Genomic DNA, 23,126 nt, shown 5'->3' on the forward strand with positions numbered 1-23,126 from the left:
GGTGTGCATGGCAAAGTTGCAAGAAGAAAGCCACAGCTCTCTAAAAAGAACATTGCTGCCCATCTGCAGTTTGGTAAAGATCATGTGGACAAGCCAGAGGGCTACTGGAGAAATGTTTTGTTGACAGATGAGACCACAATAGAACTTTTTGGTTTAAATGGGCTGTGTTATATTTGAAAAAAACAACACACTGAATTGTAGCATTAGAACCTTATACCATCTGTGAAACATTTGATTTGGGCATGTTTTGCTGCATCTGGGCCAGTATGGCTTTCCATCATTGATGGAACAATAAAATCTGAATTATACCAGCAAATTCTAAAAGGAAATATCAGGACATCTGTCTGAGAACTAAATCTTGAGAGAAAGTGGGTCATGCATCAAGACAACAACCCCAAGCACTCAAGCCATTCTACCAAAGAATGGTTAAAGAAGAGCAAAGTTAATGTTTTAAATTATTTATTTTAAATGATAAAAATATACTTATATAAAAGTTTATAAAATAATATTAATAAATGTTGAAAAATAACTTTTTAGATATATTTGAAGATATTTTAAATATATTCAGTATTCAGTTGTTGTCATTTTATATATATATATATATATATATATATATATATATATATATATATATATATATATATGGAATTGTCTGGGGTGACGCTGGGGGTCAGGGGTCGAGGATACAGAAGTCGTCTGGATGTCAAAGACACACAGGCTTTCCGTGCAGTCAACATCATGTATGCATTGAGTAAAGGAGAGCAGGTTTAGTTTTTCATGGATATCTAATAATAAAAAATAAAATTAAAATAAGAAAGAAAAACAGGTTTTCACTAAGAAAAATGTTTCAAAATGAATAAATAAAAATAAGAAATGAAATGCAAAATATTTCTCGAGAAGCAAATCAGCATATTACTATGATTTCTGAAGGATCATGTAATATTGAAGACTGTATATCTATGTTTGTACTGTACACACACACACAGAGCGAGAGAGAGAGCATTATTACTACAGTTATATTACCATTAATCAAAGCATATTACTAAATGTCCCATTTATGTATCCATTAAAGTTTGCTAACTTAAAGGCATGTTTAGATTATACAGTTTAGAGCCTTTGCAACTAACAATAATTGATCATCTAGGACGATGTACGTCACTTACATACACGCGGCGACATCATGATATTTTAAAACAAAATGTTTAATCAAAGAATCAAAATGAATGAATCAAATCTTCCGTTTAATGTTTTTAAAATATTCGGATGTTATTTGTGGCTAAGAGCCGCCATGAAATGACAGTTATAGTTATAGTTACCGATTACTATTTTGAGGGTCTCAAAATCGCTGTCAAATTAATTTCAGCAGGTGGCGACATATCCCACTATAAATCTATCTATCTATCTATCTATCTATCTATCTATCTATCTATCTATCTATCTATCTATCTATCTATCTATCTATCTATCTATCTATCTATCTATCTATCTATCTGTGTTTTAGAACTTCATAAAAATGCAATGAGAAGTCATTTTTAAAACCTGCCATGTCTCTGCATAAATAATGTTTTATACAAATGCATATTAATTTTGGTTAATGGGAAATATAATGTCTTGCCTCTCAGTTATGAAACACTGAATATTCTTACTGCCTGCTCTCTCTTATCTTATGCACAGAACAGATAATAATCAGAAATAAAACTGATCAGTTCCAGTTCCAACAGCACAAAGATTTCAAAGAGTTAAATTATCTTTATTAAGAGCAAGTTGATAAAATGTTAATTAAAGCCAAAGCACTCCACGGTGCATACTGAGTTTGTTCCACGTCTCATTTTTATACATTTGAATGAGACTTACAACAAATGTTTATAAGGGATAGATTGATATATAAAATATATTTTAAAAACAGTAACATGATCGTTCTATCATATGCATTCAGCAGGATATGCTTTTATCAAAAGTGGCAATGCAGATAGTGGTTGTTAATGCCCCTCAGAATACAGAATTATCACCCATTACACCCTCCTGTAATATACTAACCCTACTAAACTCATCAAGGCAGTGGAGCCAGTCTAGTACAAATTAAAACACTGACTTAATAATTCTATTGTATTCATATAGTTCCATGAAAGTGCAGTATGAAAAAAAAAAAAAAAAACACTTGCATGTATCAAAATGAAACTGAGATGCTAAAATAGCATTAAGGTCATGTGTAGAAAGATACACCCATTTATTGGCAAAAAAAGAAAAAGAAAAAGAAAAGTTGAGAAGGTTTTATTGGTGGGGCGGGGACTCATGTTTCTCCTCCATTTGAGGACTTCAACCCTGCAAAAGCTAGTGTTTCACTCCAGTTTCAGCAGTTCCACGTCAAATATAAGAGTGGCATTGGGAGGAATGACACCAGGGTGTCCTGTGGCTCCATAAGCCATATCTGGGGTGCAGGTGATCTTCGCCCTCTGACCCAAACTCATCTGAAATTAGATGCAAACACTTTAAAGCGAGTGGAATGTGATAGAAATATTCAAGAATACATGCAGCACAGCATCAGACTCAATAACCTGTGCAACTCCTTCCTCCCAGCCCTTGATGACTTCCTGTCGGCCGATCTTGAATTTGAAGGGCTTGTTTCTGTCTCGTGACGAGTCAAACTTCTTTCCATTCTGCAGCATCCCTGCAATAATAATAATTTAAAAAAGTTAAATACACAATTATCATCATCATTACAATGATGAACAGTGTGACTCTGGATTACATAATCAAATTCCAAACATAAGGTACTCACACTACAATTACATTTTTATTAAATGTTTACTGATTACATTATTCACACAATAGCAATAAAATATTCACAACCCTTTATGAATTAAACAGGGAGCCGACAAGGGTGTTGAAGGAGGTTCCCTACAAAGTTTACTCTTCATAGTGTAAAAATCTAACCCTAAAATTAAGGAGAAAATGGAACAGCACAAGCTGCTAACACATGTAAACAGACCAGCAGCTGATGAAGAAACTGCACAGTTGTGGTTCCCAGGCTTACAGGAGACAGTAATTGCAGCATTGGACCAAGAATTGAAGAGATATCACCAGCACAGCATTCTTAATCATTTATTTAACAGCAGATACACACTGCAACATAGTGGACAAAACAACAGTGCCCTAAAACAGCAGCTGATCAAACAGAGTCCACATCCACAATATCAGACCCAATGATCTTTCAAAATTAATTTTGAAATTGAATTTATCAGCAAATCGACTGGATTTCCTGACTAAAACAGCAGACCACACTAGAAGATTCTCTGTTTGACTCCTTCAGGGGTCTGCGGGGGTGCCTACAATCAGACAGGTGTGGTCCAGTAACACACAGCTGACCCACTGGAGGGAGCACATCTGTGCTTATCTAAATCTCCTGTGGAATCTGAGCTCTTGTGATCCAAATGAACAAAAAGAATCAAATATGAAACATTGGCCTAATTCACCAGATTATTCAGCCAGTTTAAGTAGGTCACCGCTTGCCTCCATCTTTATGACAGGAAGGAAAAGAGAAAGAGAGAGGAAGATATAATCAATAACACTCTGGTCTTTCATGATTACAGTACAATTATTCATAAGATAAAATATGTCTTGTGCCAAAGTGCCAAATGTAAAGTAAAGCATGTTAAACGTTTGTAAGATTAAGCAACAAAAGCTCAGTTTTGCCAGATGTACTTAAATACAAATGTAAAAATAAATAAATAAAAACAATGACGCTTTTTAATGTCTCATATTTTTTTAAATAGGGCTGTTAATCAAAATGTAAAATTGAACTCAACTAAAATATTAAATAGGTTTAATTGTATATGACGGTTAAAATTAATCAGCACAATTTTATCTTTTACTGTACTTTATTTGTAACCACTTTTTTATATTTAATTAATCACATCAAATTACCATTTTTACCACTTGTTTAATTTGAAAAAATATATAACAATAATTAATCATTAATCTAAATGTAAAAATCTTTGCCCTAGAAAGTACAAGCTTTCCTGGGCCTACAATTTATATTGTAGATGAGATATTGTGTTGCACAGAATTCAATATCACAAGCCCACATTTCACTATCAACACTAATTGTGTGAATAACCATCGAAATGTGAGGACAAATGTGTCTGTGCTTTGTTTAAATCAGAGTCTGACACACCATTAGAAGCATTTTATTCCTTAGTTTCATCCATGCCGAGGGAGATATGAAAGATCCCTCACGCTGAGCGATGGTCCTTGTACAGCTCAGTATTAACTTTCACTCCCCCCTGGACTTACATGAAACTGAGACTCCCAGAAAGGACCCTGCGCCAAGATATCTGCAGAGTGGGCTTCATTCCAAAACCAGACAGTATATTATAATAGCAGCTTGTTCTATAACAAGGGTGAACTAAAGCTTATTTATGAATGATCTAAACTGACTGAATATATCCAGTGATGCTATAAACCTTAGTGGTTGTTAGAGCCAAAACCAGGCTCAGTACAAGTCACAGAATACCTTGCAGCTTCAATTATCAGCTCTCCTGCGATCATGATTATAATCAGAGGTCATGTTGGGTGGGAGCTTTTCTTTTGCTCATGAATATAGTGGGCGCAAGCCTGATCTGCTGACTGGCTTCACTGGAAAAAAACATGAAGTTGTTCTCTGTTGTTGAGCCTGTGCATGAGAGGTCGGTGGGAAAGAGTGCGAACCAGTACGGCAGGAAGCTATTTTTATCACGGCTTACAGTATCCATCTACAAGAGCTGGCAGCTCGTTTCTCTCAGTCAGCGTCAAATGTAATCAGATGCACACACTACCTGAATGCAACTGCTTCTTTTAGATTTGTTGGCACATTTCCACTAAAAAACGACACTGGTTCATGTATCATGTATCAAGTGCAAAGAGAGAAAGCTTAAATGTCATTTTAATTAATAAAAACTACTTTGCTCTCAAATACAATATTGGTAGTAACTAATATTAATTACCTTTAATATTACCTAATATTGCTTCTTTTTTATCCTTATATGTTGCAATTAAAAATACAATGCATATACAATATAATATATTCTTATTATGCAAGGCTTTTCTGCATCATTATTCCAATCTTCAGTGTCACATGATCCTTCAGAAATTTTACTAATATGCTGATTTGATGCTCAAGAAGCATTTCTTCTTATTATTATTAATATTTTTGTGTAAACTTACGTTTTTTTTTTTTTTTCAGGATTCTTTGATGAAAGGGTAGTTCCAAAGAACAGCATGCATTTGAAATGTTTTTTGCAACAATGTAAAACCTTTACTGTCACTTCTGATCAATTGAATGCATATTGCTGAATGCACCAAGTCCTACTAACCCCTAACATCTGAAAGGTATGTACGTTTTCATGCTAAACTCAATCTCATATTACAGACTGCTGTGTGGTGACCTGCATGACTCATTCCCAGAACCTGAAACCCTTGCTGCATCCCAACTTTCAGACTATCCATACTATATAGTATGCCAGAAGATTAGAGCATCAGGAATCATACTTAAAGGGGTCATATGATGCTTTTTTAAAGATCATTATTTTGTGTATTTGGTGTAACAGAATATGTTGACATGCTTTAATGTTCAAAAAACACATTACTTTTTAAATACTGTACATTATTGTAGATCCTCTATGCCCTGTCTCTCTCAAACACATTTTCTACAAAGTCCCTCCTTCCAACAAGTGCAGTCTGCTCTGATTGGCCAACTGACCCAGTGCATTGTGATTGGCAGAACACCGCAAGCACTCGTAGGTAATGTAACGACCTCTCTCTCTCTCTCTCTCTCGCTCTATCACTCTCACATGCGCGTGTGCACAAAACTCCATTTGAACATTCAGTATTCTATTTTCGGTGGGGTTTCAATGCCTGTTTTTCAACAAATCTTATTACCTACAAGCCCCTGCACTATGAACGAAAAGCAATTTACTGCGATTGAGAACAAAAAACGTCATTTGTATTGTTATACCGTGAGAAGCTTGGACAACATAACATATCCAAAACATCTAAAAATGGATAATAAAAAGAAATGTTTTTTGAGCAGCAAATCAGCATATTAGAATGATTTCTGAAGGATCATGTGACACTGAAGACTGGGGTAATGATGCTGAAAATTCAGCGTTGTGTCATAGGAATAAATTACATTCTAAATTATATTCAAATATATATGGATGAGAATCAATTCCAGACTTAAGCAGCTTGGCCAACAAAATATCTGCAAAATGTCCTCTTTTTTATACAGTTTGGTAAGAATAAATGAGAGACAATTTAGAGTCAATTACTCCATTAGAAAAAGTTAAAAAAAAATCAAACATTGTGCAATGAACTATAGCTCTCATATAGGGTTTCTAGAATGAAGAGAAGGAAACATACCCATAACTGCACATGATGTCACTACTTTAAATGCCTCTGAATGCCTGGTCAGGGTTCAGGAAACTGGACACCTATAGTGGGTTTCTCCTCATTGCCATTACAGTGGCCTAATCCTGGAGCCCCCACCAATCACATGGGTGTCTCTTCAGAGCATATTTATACATAGTGTAGTTGCCATTGTTATTAATAGAGCCACCAGTCACGGGAGGCCTGACGGCTTCCTGTGCTCTAATAATAAACCCCAAGGGTTCCAATGGGGCTGGGCTAATTGATTTGTTCTGCCTGCTGGGTCAGAGAAGGGTAGATGTGCGACGGAGTGGGGGTCTCTGCTAATTCAGACAGGAACCTGAGATAAAATCCATCCTGTTTCAATTGGCATGCAATCATGAGTACTGATAACATATAAACCTGAACATTATCTTACATTATAATATTAAAAAAAGGAATGACAGGTTCCACTTCTTTCAAAGCAGCATCTATCATTTACAGCCTTTCCATTCATAATTCAGTCAAGTGAAAGATCAGTTTTCCATCAAAAAATAATAAAATAGATGCAACCAGTCAACAGTCACCCAGTGCCAGTGTGATTCAGAACTGGGTTCAGAAATTGAACCAAATTAAACAATTACCAAAAACTACTGTTCAAAGATCATAAAAAAATAAATACTTTTTTTTTTATCAAGGATGCATTAAATAGATCAAAAGTGACAGTAAATATGCAAAAAAGTTGTTCCTTTGAACATTCATCAACGAATACTGAAAAATATATCACTGTTTCCACAAAAAAAATAAAATAAATAAAAATAAAAAAATTAAGCAGCACAACTGTTTTCAACTGTAACAACAGGAAATGTTTCTTGCAGCAAATCAGCATATAAGAATGATTTCTGAAAGATCATGTGACTCTGAAGACTGGAGTAATGATGCTGAAAATTCAGCTTTTCATCACAGTAACAAATTCGGTATTAAAATGTATTCAAACAGACAAACAGTTATTTTAAATTGTAAAAATCGTTTACATTATTACTGTTTTTACTTTATTTTTGATCAAATAAATGCAGTCTTGGTAAGTGTACAGTAAGAGACTTCTTTAAAAAAATACCATAAATGAAATGTGATTGAAATACCACTAATCATATCAATTGATACTACACAGGTAGTATTCTGATTTTATTCAGACTTTCATGAAAATAAGCATTTATGGTCTGTCACTTTATTGTGTCGCATGAGGATACATGTGACAGTCTTGGAGCTTTTCTTTTAGTTGATCATTTGCATTTCTTTGATTAATTCTCTGATGTGAGCTAAACAAAAATATGGAAATTTTTTTGCTCATTTTTAATCTGGACACTGCAGACAGATTTTACATGAAGAATCTTCAGACTGCGATCATAGCTAAATGACCATATGTGTATGTGCACAAATTTCCTTCCTGTTCCAGAAACCAAACATTTGCTCTATTGATATAATTTTTTTTTTTTTTTGCTGTATTGACGTCTGCAGTGAGTCTGACCCTGTTACCAGCTCTGAGGGCTAATGACTGCCAGAAGCGCATCTCATAGTCAGTGTTACCGGACTCATAAGCTGTTTTCCTTTCTCCTGATACAGATACAGATACAGATAATTCTGCCAAGACAGAAAAAAAATACTTTCACTTTTATTTTATTGTGTTTTTAGCTTTTTTGTCAGTATTAAACAATACTCTTGATCATAATGCTAAAAACACTATAAAAATAACTGAATAGGAATATTCAGTAATAAATAAAAATTTGTCCTATATCAAAATATAATATACTAATGAAAAGTTTGATCACAGTTAGATTTTTATTTTTTTAATTCATAAAAAAAATTATATATTCTTTTTTATTCAGCAATGACACATTCAATTGATCAGAAGTGACAGTAAAATTATTTTCAACATTGATAATAATAAAAAATGTTTGTTGAGCAGCAAATCAATACATTAGAATGATTTCTGAAGTATCACGTGACACTGAAGACTGGAAGAATGATTCTGAAAATTCAGCTTTGCATCACAGGAATAAATTACATTGTAAAATATATTCAAACACAAAAGTCATTTTAAACTGTAAAAATGATTCACAATTTTACTGTTTTTACTGTATTTATGATCAAATAAATGCAGTCTTGGTGAGTATAAGAGTATACCAACGCCATACGTTTCAACAAGTAGTGTATAACTTAAAGGAATTATTTCACAATCTGCACAATTTCTAAGTGATTCATCTTGGTGACACTGATCATTCGACTGAAGCACCTGGAGCTCTTTAGAACATCTCTCATCATGCTGGAGAACATCATCACTAGGGCTGAAAGACTTTCTGAATTTCATGTCAATTTATCAAATTAAATTTATTTTTTATGCTGATATCATAATTAGTAAAGAAGAAATGTTTGGTAAATTATAAAAGAATACAAGCAAGCGCTCTCAGACTTTTTGACTCCATCAATGTTTTTGGTAACTCTGAATATAATGAGTGGAAAAGACATACATTTTCTGATCTGGGTGGCAACATCCTGTACGTCAAGCACAATATAAAAGTCCAAAGTTCAAGCACTAATTATTATAAGGGCTTATTATGTAGTTGAGGACCAAGCAATTCAGCATAGAGAAAGAAATGCAACATTCATCAAGTTCTACCTCCGTTTTCAAAAAGAAGCACTGGGATATTGAAAGGAAAGAAAACATTCAACAAGGGGAGACAGAATGTTGTTATCGACATCTCATTTCCTGTCTGTCTGAGCTGTTCGTCTGCAGGGCGCACCAGTCGCCTGAGCGAAGCGTCCAACAAACAACATATGAGAACCATTAGAGCAGATTGTTTACCTATGTAATGCACAACGCATGTCTGTCCTTTCTTCGGAAAGGTTCTTCCTGTAAGGAAATAGGAGAACAGAACAGTTAGTGGAAAGGTGTTTCATATCATGTGAACCTTATATTGTAATATCCCCTGGCAATATCACAGTCTGGTGATGAAAGAGGCTTTTCCAACTTGTAGTTCAGCATTGACCGTCCACTGAACGTCTGATATGTATTACACATACATGGCATGAACTGACTCAATTGACCAGGTCCAATCTAATTGGCTTGCTGACATGGTCATCATCAGGTTGTATAGCATAGAAAACAAATCCCATCTTCAGGATGCACTAACAAAACTTTAATGCACTGAAAGATTGTTTTATTGGTAGCTTGCCACTCTAATTTAATCCACAAACCCCAAAGGGATCAATAAAATCACTTGGAAATCCAAAAAGCAGCTTCTACAGTCATGAGACCTGGGTTTGGTCTTAGACCTCATATGCAATCCTGATCTGAAGAAAGCATGTGTGTGTGTGTGTTGGAGGTGGTGTCTGGTTAATGTGTGGGAGCTGGACAGGAATGTGAGCCACATGACAGCAGGGGGTCAGATAGGATGTCAGTGGAGAGCAGCCCACAGACACAAGAGACCTGAGCAGAGTGAGAAAAGTGAAGGCGTCATTACATGGCACTCATTCCTGACACTGGTGACCCCAGAAGGCAGTTCTTGAGTTTGATGACTTGTGCCAAGAATTGTACGTCTGAAAGGTGTCAAAATCATATGAGATCATGGTCACTCTAGCACTTATTTACAGCTTCTAATGATCATGTAAAGACAATGTTTAAAGACCGAAAGGCCAAATAAAAAGTCTATGAATAAAAATTACTTATGAGCTACCTTTGATGTTTTTTATAAAATATTAATAAATTACAAAATAAATGATATACAGCATCATATTAATACATATGAATATTAGCCGATATATTATATATATATATATATATATATATATATATATATATATATATATATATATATATATATATATATATATATATATATATATACACACATGTATAACATTTTTTTTTAGAAATTAATAGTTTTATCCATCAGCAACTGACCAAATTAAATTGATATGAATCATGGTTTTCACAAAAATATTAAACATCACAATTGTTTTCAACATTTTGCTTGTTTGTTGGTTTGTTTTTCTGAAGGATCATGTGACTGAAGCCTGAAGTAATGGATGTTTTAAAATATATTAAAACAGAAAATAGGGGTTTATATAATATTTCACAATATTTCCATAATATTTGACAATAGGACTGTTTTTACTGCATTTTGATCAAATTATTGCAGCCTTGCAGAGACTTTCAAAAAGCATAAAAAAAACTCACAGACCTCAATGTAAACCACGTCGTCCAAATGCTAGAATTCTCTAAATCAGTTTGGCCAATCAGATTTGAGGACTAGAACTAAACATACTACTAGAACTAGACATAGTCTGCATCCATGTAAAAATAATGCTAAATTGTGTCAATGAAAGTGTCTTCGTGTCCAAACGGTCAGTTGGGTTTCACCAGTAAAGAAGCAAAGCAACAAATGGCACACATAACAGCGTCTATACTGTGCCATTAGACCAGATCAGGTCTCAGAAACCCAGTGACTCTTCCAACTGTGCCAAATTACCCTGCAAAGCCCCCCTCAAATTAACATCAAAGCTCAGGTCTAGCCAGGGCAAGAGTGCTGCCAACTGAGACATACATGATCAAAAATATCAACCTGTATTTCAGAAGCAAAATCAAACTACTGCACGCTGAAGATGATATCTGACAGCTGCAGCGAGGAAACATAATGAGAAGAGAGCTTGAGTTGGCACACATGGCACATATTATCCGCTGGGCACAGACACACGTTAAATCCCTGACTGGAAACATCCTCATAGCCATGGGATATAGCAATCATTGTATTTTCGTTAGAAATCTTAGTTTTCAAAGCTTTACGCAAATAATATGCAGTGAAAATTCTACTTATTCTATGTAGTTAGAGCGTAAGAATGTTTCCGCTTTTGTTGCAACAATGTAACAACATTCGAATCCGCAAGAATTTTTAGAACGTTCGTGAATTTGATATTCAGTTTATTAGATGATAGCGTCTTACCGTCTCCTGGAGATATTGTTTCAACCTCAACACCCATTCTGTAAGCGCGTGTAGATCCTACAGTAGTAAGACAGAGAGAGAGAAAGAAGACAGAGCGGAGACGGCAGCAGTAATGCACTCCGCCCACTGTCACATCACTCTGACTGAACGCGCCCTGCGATGGTCAAGCCGTGTTCAACTTTTAGACAAAACTACTCTCTGATTGCCCGACAAGATTTATTTTATTGTATTTTTTTTATTTATTTTTTTATCGAGGTTCCTGCACGCTGCAGTAGTGTAGCCTACTGTTTAAAATCTACTGAACAGCACATGTTGTGCATATTTATATATATATATGTATGTATTTATGTATATATACACATTTTACGTGCGTTTTTTGTCATAACTGAATAATAATAAACGTCTTTGTTTTAACATTTCAGGCTATTATTTTTTATGATTCATCATAAACAATAGCTCCCATATTATGACTCTTAGTTGCAGTCATGAAACAGTGACTACATGGGAGGGTAAGATTAATTTGCAGAAATATTAACAATTAAAACTTGATTGTATTTCTATCATTAAAACATGCTAACTTTGCTAACTATAAGTAATTGGTTTGTTTATTGTAATTGCAAAGAATTAGCGTAAAAATCATTTGCTTTACTAAATCATGGCTCCAACAACAAACACCAATTAATTTGACCAAACTATAATAAAACATATGTATATTGTTAGTTAACTGTATTATTGGCCTAATGTAAGGAATAGTGAATGAAGGTGTAGGGGGCCATTTCGGATTCAGCCTCCGACTTCCCTGCACTAGTTTGAAAGTGTGTGACGTGAACTACAGTTCCCAGAATGCACGAGACATTCTCTTTCCGGTTGTCCATGACTTCAAAGGTCTCCGCCGGGAAATGCCGACACATGTTTACATGTTTTTCTACACGCGGAGTTGTTATAGTTACCGCAGTCTGTCACCGGGCTAATGGTATGTATGTAATATTGTCTTCGAAAAATGCTCGTGTGCGGTGACTTACATGTTCCGTTCATAATTTCAGGAATGTTCTAGATCTAGATTGCCTGCTTCACACATGTGAAACTTTCACATGACCGGGAACCAGTTATTTTTTGCTAGTCACTAACGTTACAGTTGTTGTTACTACTGTCAACTTAAAACTCACTTAACATTACCAAAATTAGTAACCACGGTTTTTATATATCATGTTTAATACAGTTCGTTTTGCTCTTATACAATCACAATACAAAACAGCATTCCCTTCTAAAGGCTTTTTAAAAATCTTTCTATCATTGTCTTTAAGATGGCTTCATCTGGAAATCATCTGCTGTGTACAAACATCTGATAGATATCTTTAAGATGTCAGTTTTACATACATTCTAGTTAAATCATTTACATCTCAAAGAAATTTTCTAAACGCCTATTACGTCCTATAGATGTATTGCAGATGAGCAAACATAAAAAATACATCTTTCAGATGTAAATGCAGACGTCTGTGATGTACCTGTGCTTTCAGGGAAGGAACAGTAGACTTTTTATTTTGGCTGCAGAATTTCGCTGAAATACACTAATGTGACTGCAACTTAATAGACTCAACAAATATATATATATATATATATATATATATATATATATATATATATATATATATATATATATATATATATATATATATATGTGTGTCTTACATATATTTTTGTGCATTTCAGGCCTGGGACAGAGAAAAAGACAAAGTCAAAAGACGTAGCATCCCATCCTCAGAGGGTTTTATGACGTTGGGGGTCGTGTCAGCCTAATCTGGTCATCCTTGAGTGGAGCCTCACTCTGGCCAATAGGATTAGAGAGTGAGGGAAGAGGCTTTGTCTATTCTTGGAGTACGTGATGGCAGTCTTCTCCTACTGAAGCACAGAGTTGCATCTATCTCTCAACTCTGACTTCAAACTCTTTTTTTTCTGTATGACCAGGAACATTATTTTCCTTCCCATCGGAGAAACTGAACCAAGCATGGAGCTAGGAAAAGCCAAGCTTCTGAGAACAGGGTTAAACACCTTGCACCAAGCCATTCACCCGGTGCACGGAATAGCCTGGACGGACGGTAAGCAGGTTTGTCTCACGTCGTTGTATTCTGTCGATGGTGAGCCCAAATTTGGTGACACCAATGTTATTGGACAGTTTGAACATGTCTTGGGACTCTTCTGGGGACCATTGTGCTGCTCTGGATCCCCGGCGTTGCTTGCTGTCCAGCACAAAAAGCATATCACAGTTTGGCAACTTCAGCTGAGCACTACAGAGCAGAACAAACTCCTGTGCACGCAGACCTGCGAAATGAGTGAGCCATTCCCGCTGCTCTCCCAGGGATGCGTCTGGCATCCCAAAATGGACATCTTAGCCATTTTGACCAAACGAGATGCCTCGGTCTTGTTTTGCGTTCGGGTTGATAATCGTCGTGTGAAGGCTGACATCAAGGGCAGCGGTTTGATCCATTGTGCCTGCTGGACTAAAGACGGAACCCGCCTGGTGGTCGCCATTGGTAGTGCTTTGCACTCGTATATTTGGAACGACATCCAAAAAAGCCTGGCGGCATGTTCCTTCTGCCCTATTTTCGATGTAGGTGGGTATATCTGTGCAATCGAGTCCACCGACGAAGCTCAAGTGGCTGTAGCCACTGAACTTCCCCTTGATAAAATTTGTGGGCTCAATGCAGGTATCACATTTGACCTGCCCAATGAGTCAGAAGCTTCGACGTGCCGCCCTTCTTCTGTTTTGACAGTGGATACAGACCATTATTTGGACAGACGGAGATCATGTGATTCTGAGCGCTTGGGACACGGTTCTTCATCTGGACCCATAGATCTAACGCACATTCTCGCCAAACACCGAAAATCAGACCCAAGTCCACTCATTCACTTGAGGCGGCGGGATAATGTGACTGGAACAGGTCAGGACTCGTCACATCTGATTCTGGTGACATATGAACGTAAGGTCACCACTACGAGGAAGGTCAGCATCCCTGGCATCTTGGTCCCTGATATTATCGCCTTCGATCAGAGCGGTAGCACGGTGGCTGTGGCATCAAACACGTGCAGCATGATCCTAGTATACTGCATCACAGATTCTTCCATGCCCAACGTGCAGCAGATCCAGCTGCAAAAAAATGAGAGGGCCAAAGGAGTGTGCTTTTTCACCAACAAAATGTTGCTCTTCATGATTGGCCGACAGAAGTCCAATGATCCTGCTTTCCTGCCCTCCTCCAACACGGACAAGTACATCTTGAGGCTAATAGCCAAGGAGCTTGTATTTGATGAGGAAGGTGCCACCCTGGTGGTTCCCAAATCCGAGTCGGCGAGCCAACATCATGGGATTAGACGTCATTCGGAGAACTTTTCTAAAGAGGACCGTCTATCAATTAAGGATCTAATACTTCCCGGAGGCTCGGTAATTGTTTCGCCATCCAGTCGGAGGAAACTAATCGAGGAGGTACGCAGCTCAGATTTGAGCCCCGTGGCAAGCTCCGTCGACTTCTCAGATAGAGCATCCAGTTCCTCCTCTATAACTCTGGAAACCTACGACATGGATCACATCAGCCGCATGGCCACGCTCGCCGTAGCCGGTCAGGCCAGCCGTGATTCCAGTCGACCCTGTTCGCCCATATACGAGGCCTCGGAAAAATTATACTCCGATGCCACTCCGCCAAAGAACAGCTGCCAGTCCAAAGAGAAGAACCTGGAGCAGCTGACGCAGAATATGGAGAGGATTTTCACCCGATTTGCTGACGTCCAGCAGTGCCTTGCAGAAATCAGAGATGTCACCCAGAATGGCAAGAAGATTGCATGCAGTTATCCGTCTGCTTATGAACCTCAATATGTGCACATTACATGTCAGGTATGAAATGATCCGCCGATCCACCACTTTTAAATAGTGCGGGGAAAGTCTTCAGTCTTCTGTAGTAGAAAAATAAAAGAGTCCTTATTTGTAAATTTATTTATTTGAATTATTGCATAAAGGATTTGATTTCCAGCATTGTTTTGAAAAAACATTCTCTCGAAGGGTCAAGCCACATACTGTGTGATTAATTTTTTATAATGTTAAATTATTTGTATTACAATAATTTAAATGTTATGTTATATATTATGAAATATATTAATAACCATAATAATTACTATTCAATTTAAACCACCATAATTTATAAGTAACCTAAATTATAATTCATATAAATATATTTTTATTATTAATTACATAATTGTAATTTATAATGTAAATGTGAGCATACCATATAAGAGCACAGACCCTTATTATTTATGTCATTTGTTTATAAATAATCAAAATTATTATTATTATAATTTATAATAATTGACATGACAATAATTTATAACACAATTTGTTGTCAACCATTTTTATGTTTTTTGACTATATGCATTAATCGAATTGTAGAGTTTCTTCATATTCCAAACGACTCCGCCGGGTTAAATACCCTCCACAATTAGTAAATCTTCATAGAGGTTTTTTTTATAATTTTTTTTTTATTTTTATTTGTATTTGAATGTTAAATTTCATATTAACAAATGATTACTTGATTAAATGATTTACTTCTGCAGCTAAGTCCTAATCCAAACCAAGACTCTCCAAAGCCCATTTTACTCTTAGTCAGACCAACTCGTAATTCCTCTCACTGTTGTCAATAAAACCCTTTGTCAGCAGATGCCAGATTGAAGTGATTCTGTTGACCCTGGCATAACTTGTTTTATGAGAATCATCAGACTTAATCCATGAGCACATGACCAGGTCTTTTGTCAATGATGCTTCCTTAAAGTGACTCATAGTGTTGCACTTTGTATTTGTCTTTCCTTTAGAAACAGTTGTCTGACAACGTGTATACAGACGAGAGAAGGCCGTTGTTGCTGTGTGGGGGGCGGATCTGTCTGCGGGTGGTGCAGGAACTCTTCAGCCTGACAGTCGTGGAGATGATGCATGGTACGTCTGAAAAAACTTGTCTCCATAACATGTAAATATGGAGGCTTTTTTCAAAATGCCAGTGCCACCGCCTTGATGAATGCATATGTAATAATATGAGACACTGTCCTTGTAGATCCAGCTACGTATGTACAATCCCTGTATGCTAGTGGTCAAACTTTCAGTTTGTGTGAAAACAAAGCCCAAACTAGACATTTTAGGCAATTAAAAAATGTTGGCCAAGACGTATCCAGGTCAAAAAGTGATATTTTGAATAATTAAAAAAAAAAAAAAAAAAAAAAAAAAAAAAAATATATATATATATATATATATATATATATATACATTTCAGCCAGATTTGCTGTTTTGCAATGAGCAGATCTATGAATCCTATTTTATTTTGTTGAAGACGGATTGTTTGGTGTGCTTTGGCTAGATTTAATTGTCAATGACTAAAATAGGAAGCGATTAGGTGGAGTAATTGGATTTGAGGGTTTAAGTTTGAATCCGCTTACAGCCTTTTGTGCTGTGCATCTCTACAGCTGATGTATTCTTGAACCATAGTCACTTATGCTAAGACCGCGTTACTGCGCAGACATTTCTCATAGATTTAAAGAAATAGTTCACCCAAAAATTAAAACTTGCTGTAAATTTACTCTGATAAATTACCCTCAGACCATCCAAAATGTAGATGGGTTTGTTTCTTCAGAAGAGTTTTGTGAAATTTAGCATTCCATCACTTGCTCATCAATGGATCCTCTGCAGTGAATGGGTGCCGTCAGAATGAGAGTCCAAACATCTGATAAAAACATCACAATAATCCACAAGTAATCCACACCCCTCCAGTCCATCAGTATCTTGTGAAGAAACAAATTCATAATTAAAAAGTCCATAATAACGCTTCCTCCAGTAAATAAAGTCCATTCCATGTTGTCTGAACATATTCTTTGACTGTTTTCACTAGTAAACAGTAATTGATCTGTGCATATTTCTCTCCTGATTCAGACTAGATGTCTCTTTTTCACTGGAGAAAGCAAAATAAAGGATAGAGGAATTGTATTTTGAAGTTTAAAACGTTTGATGGATTTGTTTCTCACAAACGTGCAGCTCTTCACTTCGCAAGATGAGTGGTGTGAATTACTTGTGGATTATTGTGATGTTTTTATCAGCTTTTTGAACTCTTATTCTGACGGCACCCATGCAGAGGATCCATTGATGAAAAGCTCAATTTCTTCAAATCTGTTCAGATGAATAAACAAACTCATCTACATCTTGGATGAGCTGGGGCTGAGTACATTTTCAGCAAACTTTTATATTTGGGTGAACTATTCCTTTAAATACATTTCTCTTCTTCTCATAGGTCCCATGTGGATCGTCTTGGTGGCTGATGCAGATGGTTTCGTTCCGCTCACATTTAAACACAAAGATGAGCTCACAATAAGGAGTGCAAGAAGGAAATCTCCTATAAGACCCCCGAGCTGCGCTGATGTATTTCCGCCAGAAAGTCCAGTGTCTCCTAATGCAGAAAAATAAAGCCTGTATCATCATAACAGGAATCATTAGAAATATTTGTATGATATTTGTCATGTGTTAGCTGGATATGTGTATCTAACACAGGGATATTCCAAACTCTTAGTTTGGAACTCAGGGAAAACTTCTTGCTGTCATATTCACCACTGTGATATTTATTGGATGTTGATAGATTTGTGTAATGTGACAGACAGCTGTCAAGGGATGAACAGTTTTTAAATTTTCAGAAGAAATATTGAGTGCCTGCTTGGTTATTTTTTGCTTAAATAGTTTCTATTTGGTCCCACACAACAAAATGAAGGTACGTGTAATGTGAAATTAAAGACGATTCATAGTGATTGTATTCTTTTATGTTACATAATTGATTTGATTTTTAAGCTGTATGACATGTCATACCACATTTTGGTTCCGTATTAACAACCCACATTTAAAGAACTACATAGTTAAACTGAAACGTTTAAGTGGAAAAACTGAAAAAGTATTTTCTTGTAAAACAATAATCTTTAAAAAAAATCTCAATCCACCTTTGCACATTTTGCACTGCCTGATTATTATTTATATTCAATTTAAAGAATCCTTACGGTTCAAACACATACAGATAGATATATCAGTATATTTTACCTCAGGAAATCCTGATATATAACGATATATAGTCTGTCATTTTTTTATTATTATTTTTTTTTTATGTTTCTGAAAGAAATCCTTATGCTCACCAAGGCTACATTCATTTGATTGAAAATACAGTCAAAACGGTAAAAATGCGAAATATTATAACAAATTCAAATAACTGCTGCCTATTTGAATATTTTGTAATAAGCAATTTATTCATGTGATGCAAAGCTGCATTTTCAGCATCTTTACTCCAGTCTTCAGTGTCACATAATCTACCAAATATGCCGATTTGCTGCTCAATAAACATTCATTATTTATCAATGTTAAAAAGTTGTGCTGCTTACTATTTTTGTGATTTGATTAATTTAATTAATCCTTGCCGAATGATTATTTTATGTAAAACTGACATCAAGGTCTTCACCTGAGCTCCTCCAGGGCGAGTTTGTTTCGTAATCTGACGTCTTCACTGATGGGGTACATCATGAGGCCTGTGGTGATTGATACAGGCCACCGGGGCGGCACCGACGAGCAGCTTGAGCGTGTAGACCACTGGAGGGGGCTGTCTGCACGCTCCTGTGTCATAACCAACAAACCTATGGAAACCATGGACAACACATTTCAAATGTTTACGCCACTGTCTGTCATTATCATCTCCAGCCGTGAATACTGAAAGAGTGATCTCACTGTAGACGGAGCGTTGACATTCCAAGAGAAATGCCTGCAGCAAACTTTGTGAAGAAAGCATATAGGGAGTAGAAGATCGCCTCGTGTCCTCTTGAGCTGCGTAACATTGACCTGAGCAACAGGAAACACAAGTGGAGACCTCAGTCATCCCTTATTAAACATGGACATTGGTACCGTAAAGCCATATCCTCTTTGTAGTAGGCACATAAAATCTGCTATTTACTCATTTTGGGCTTTTCCAATCAACCCAAGTGTGTCTTTAAAAACCAAAAAAATAGCATGAACAGCCATGAAACCTGTTATTTGGATACTGCTGGGTTATTAAACCTATGTATCCGAGTGGTAAGATCAAAGCTTGGGATGTTTAAATAAACACAATATGCTTTTATGGAACACAACACATGCAACTGAGGTACAAGAACTATTGACATCCAAAAGTCATTGAAATCATTTAAAAATCACATCGACAGGTTAAAAGAAAAGCCTCAGGTCAAATATTAATTTATCACAAATTAACTGTTTGACAAACACTTCCTGCTCCGAAATGCCGATCTGAATCAACCGAGTCGCGAACACGCTCCGAAGTGCCGATCTGAATCAACAGAGTCGCGAACAGGGTCCGAAGTGCCGATCTGAATCAACAGAGTCGCGAACAGGCTCCGAAGTGCCGATCTAAAACAACCGAGTCGCGAAAAGGCTCCGAAGTGCCGATCTGAATCAACAGAGTCGCGAACCGGCTCCGAAGTGCCGATCTGAATCAACCGAGTGGCGAACATGCTCCGAAGTGCCGATCTGAATCAACCGAGTCGCGAACATGCTCCGAAGTGCCGATCTGAATCAACCGAGTCGCGAACAGTCTCCGAAGTGCCGATCTGAATCAACCGAGTCGCGAACAGGCTCCGAAGTGCCGATCTGAATCAACCGAGTCGCGAACAGGCTCCGAAGTGCCGATCTGAATCAATCGAGTCGCGAACATGCTCCGAAGTGCCGATCTGAATCAACCGAGTCGCGAACAGGCTCCGAAGTCCCGATCTGAAAACTTCGACCAAAGAATGTAAAAAAGAACTCTATTTCTCTAATAACTCTAATAACTCTACAACTCTAAAGACTCAGATCACGTTTCTAAAAATAAATCACTATAGAGGTCGGGATCGTTGCGTCACGTCGCAATGCATTGTGGGAATCGCGGTACAGAAGTAGATGTACTGTATAGTAGGCATTAGGTAACGTTGGTCATTTGGTCATTAATTTTGATTATTTTTTGGAAAATGGTTCAGTATTGCTGTATTGTGAACTGCTGTAATCGGTTTCATGATCGACAGGGCAAACGCCTCGTGAATCATATTAGTTTTCAACATTTTCCTACTTGGAAAAAAAACACAAGGTGTCTGAAATCACCAAGAGGCGTCAGATGGCTTGGGTCGCCACTGTACGGAGGGAAACCATCACCTTCGATAATATTATAATACATAGTTATGGTGAGACATGTTGTGTATGGTCTCTCTCTCTCTCTCTCACATACACACACACACAAACTCAGACACAAACACATTACGTTTTCTCTAGTTTTTGGCCAGTAAGGGAGTCAGTTTAGTGTCTGTATTTTTTGTTTAAACATTTTCTTTTGACCCAATCCTGAACTTAATTTGCTTTTTGATATTTTTGTGCTGACTGTATTTAACAAATTTGAACAACTTGTTTAAAAAAAAAAAAAAACTGGAACGAACTTCAAAATAGGAAGTTAAGCGTCTTTGTTTTGGTGAATGGTGGGTTGTGTCTGAGGTGAATGTTCGTCAATATTATACCGGATTACAGAACTACCGGAGGAAAACAGTGGATTTTTGCAAGTATGATAGGTGAGTAATTACTCCTGAAGTGTAACAAACCCGCATAGACAAGCTTCATAGCTCGCAGAATCTGATAAGTGTGTGTGTGTGTGTGTGTGTGTGTGTGTGTGTCACCACTGATGCTTGGTTAATGTTAACATTTCCTTAGTGAAAAAGATTGTTTTCTCCACGTTTAATTTGCAGATCCATTTATGATCTGCAGGTGAGCCTCCAGTGACTTTTTAAAAAGTGAAAGTGACATTTTTAAATTGATCGGAGGTGTAAGCGCTCACTCCACAGACCCGGTAGGATAAATTATCAGGGAAACTGAGGCTTGGTAAACTTTCATGTGTTCATAGGGATCGATTCCGCCTACAACCTCTTTTTTTTTTTAAGTAGCGTTGTTTGGCTTCATTATTAAGTTTGTCCGTATAGGTATAGGCAACTTTTTTTGTCACGTTCTATAACTTTTTCTGGAGACTGGCTATTATCTTATTACAAACCATAGTTACAAACCTGCTTTGCGATGCCTCAAAAATGGCCGCCGTTACCCACAATGCACCATTCCATGACGTCTACGCCCGAGCTCTATAGTAAAAGAAAAATAAGAGGAGTGAAGTTTCCTACCATTCTGCTGTGTTTGGTCCTCACGCGCGTCTGACGCTCTGAGGCGCGTCTCCGCCCTTCACACGCGTGTTTACAGCGCTAAATTAATCATCTTTGCTAATTATTATACATTTACTTCATTGTCAGCTTCAGGTACTTCATTTATTATTGTTCAATAAACTGTATGAAACAAAAAAGTGTATATTTCAGTAATATTTCAAAATTATCAAAATAAAATATATAAAAAAATGGTTTATATTTTAATATCCTTTAAAATATAATTTATTTCTGTGATGTGCAGCTGTATTTTCAGCATCATTCCTCCAGTCTTCAGTGTCACATTATCTTTAGAAATCATGAAAATATGATGATTTATTATTAGAACTATTAATAGTTGTGCTACCAAATATTATTTTGGAATCTGCGATACTTTTTTCAGGATTCTCCGATGTATAAATTTTTTTAAAGAACACCGTTTATTCAAAATATGAATCTCTTATAACAATATTAATCTTTGATATCACTTCTTATCAATTTAACACATCCTGAATAAAAGATTCTAAAATCTAATAAAGAATACAAATTCTTACATAAAAAAAGAAAGGATAAAAATTTACTGACCCCAAACTATTGAACTGTAGTGAATATTGTTAGAAAATATTTATATTTTAAATAAATGCTCTGCTTTTTAACTTTTTATTTATCAAAGAATCCTGAAAAAAAGTAGCACAGATTCCAAAATAATATTTATCAGCAAAACTGTTGATAATTCTAATAATAAATCATCATCTTATTCTGATTTTTGAAGATCATGTGACACTGAAGACTGGAGGAATGATGCTGAAAATACAGCTGCACATCACATGAATAAATTACACCTTCATGTATATTAAAATAGAAAAATGTTAATAATATTTCACAATATTACATGTTTTCCAGTATTTGTGATCAAATAAATGCTGTCTTGATGAGTAAAATAAATTCCTGTACAAAAAAACATTAAAAATCATACTGATCCCAAACTCTGACCTGTAGTGTGTGTATATGTGTGTGTTTCTATATATATATATATATATATATATATATATATATATATATATATATATATATATATATATATATATATAATCCGACTAACACACTAGGCAAGGCAAGTTTATTTATATAGCACATTTCATACACGATGGTAATTCAAAGTGCGTTACGTAAAAGAAAGTAAATTAATCATAAAGAAAAATTATAACAAAGATAAAACAAGCAATTTTAAAACTTTTAAAATGATTAAAAAATTAATTAATTAAAATGAATTTAAAAACAGTTAAAAATTATTTTACATTAAAAATAAAACATTGAAAATACAGTGCAATCAGTTCGGACATTGCACAGTGCTCATTCAATAAATGCACAGCTAAACAGATGAGTTTTAAGTCTAGATTTAAATGTGACTGGTGTTTTAGCACATCTGATCTCTTCTGGAAGCTGATTCCAACTGCGAGCGGCATAGAAACTAAAAGCAGTTTCCCCTTGTTCTGTGTG

General features: G+C 36.1%; 2 protein-coding genes across 4 annotated transcripts; one reads left to right on the plus strand and one right to left on the minus strand.

The window, feature by feature from the left end:
- Positions 1 to 1,729: 1,729 nt before the first annotated feature.
- Positions 1,730 to 11,532, minus strand: LOC113092573 (peptidyl-prolyl cis-trans isomerase FKBP1B). The gene is made up of 4 exons (XM_026258197.1): positions 11,382 to 11,532; positions 9,245 to 9,292; positions 2,556 to 2,668; positions 1,730 to 2,468 (listed from the first exon to the last, which is right to left on the minus strand). The coding sequence occupies exons 1-4, from the start codon at positions 11,416 to 11,418 to the stop codon at positions 2,340 to 2,342; spliced, it is 327 nt and encodes a 108-aa protein (XP_026113982.1). The 5' UTR covers positions 11,419 to 11,532; the 3' UTR covers positions 1,730 to 2,339.
- Positions 11,533 to 12,238: 706 nt separating this feature from the next.
- LOC113092567 (WD repeat and coiled-coil-containing protein) lies at positions 12,239 to 18,076 on the plus strand. 3 transcript variants are annotated; one of them, XM_026258189.1, is made up of 5 exons: positions 12,239 to 12,354; positions 13,092 to 13,256; positions 13,347 to 15,264; positions 16,233 to 16,353; positions 17,693 to 18,076. In XM_026258189.1, the coding sequence occupies exons 3-5, from the start codon at positions 13,387 to 13,389 to the stop codon at positions 17,863 to 17,865; spliced, it is 2,172 nt and encodes a 723-aa protein (XP_026113974.1). In that variant the 5' UTR covers positions 12,239 to 12,354; positions 13,092 to 13,256; positions 13,347 to 13,386; the 3' UTR covers positions 17,866 to 18,076. The 3 variants fall into 3 exon arrangements, with proteins under 3 accessions (XP_026113974.1, XP_026113973.1, XP_026113975.1); XM_026258188.1 differs by having other exon boundaries at positions 13,092 to 15,264; XM_026258190.1 differs by lacking the exon at positions 13,092 to 13,256 and having other exon boundaries at positions 12,259 to 12,354.
- Positions 18,077 to 23,126: the final 5,050 nt, after the last annotated feature.

The sequence above is a fragment of the Carassius auratus genome, unplaced genomic scaffold (genome assembly GCF_003368295.1).
Source record: "Carassius auratus strain Wakin unplaced genomic scaffold, ASM336829v1 scaf_tig00214657, whole genome shotgun sequence".
NCBI lineage: Eukaryota > Metazoa > Chordata > Actinopteri > Cypriniformes > Cyprinidae > Carassius > Carassius auratus.

Excerpts from the sequence above, each read along its gene's own strand:
- LOC113092573 (XM_026258197.1), bottom strand. The coding sequence starts at position 11,418 with ATGGGTGTTGAGGTTGAAACAATATCTCCAGGAGACG. Across the intron at positions 9,293-11,381 it reads AACAATATCTCCAGGAGACG|GAAGAACCTTTCCGAAGAAA; the intron begins GTAAGACGCTAT and ends ATTTCCTTACAG. Across the intron at positions 2,469-2,555 it reads GGGAGGAAGGAGTTGCACAG|ATGAGTTTGGGTCAGAGGGC; the intron begins GTTATTGAGTCT and ends ATCTAATTTCAG.
- LOC113092567 (XM_026258188.1), top strand. The coding sequence starts at position 13,339 with ATGACCAGGAACATTATTTTCCTTCCCATCGGAGAAACTGAACCAAGC. Across the intron at positions 15,265-16,232 it reads ATGTGCACATTACATGTCAG|AAACAGTTGTCTGACAACGT; the intron begins GTATGAAATGAT and ends TCTTTCCTTTAG. Across the intron at positions 16,354-17,692 it reads AGTCGTGGAGATGATGCATG|GTCCCATGTGGATCGTCTTG; the intron begins GTACGTCTGAAA and ends TTCTTCTCATAG.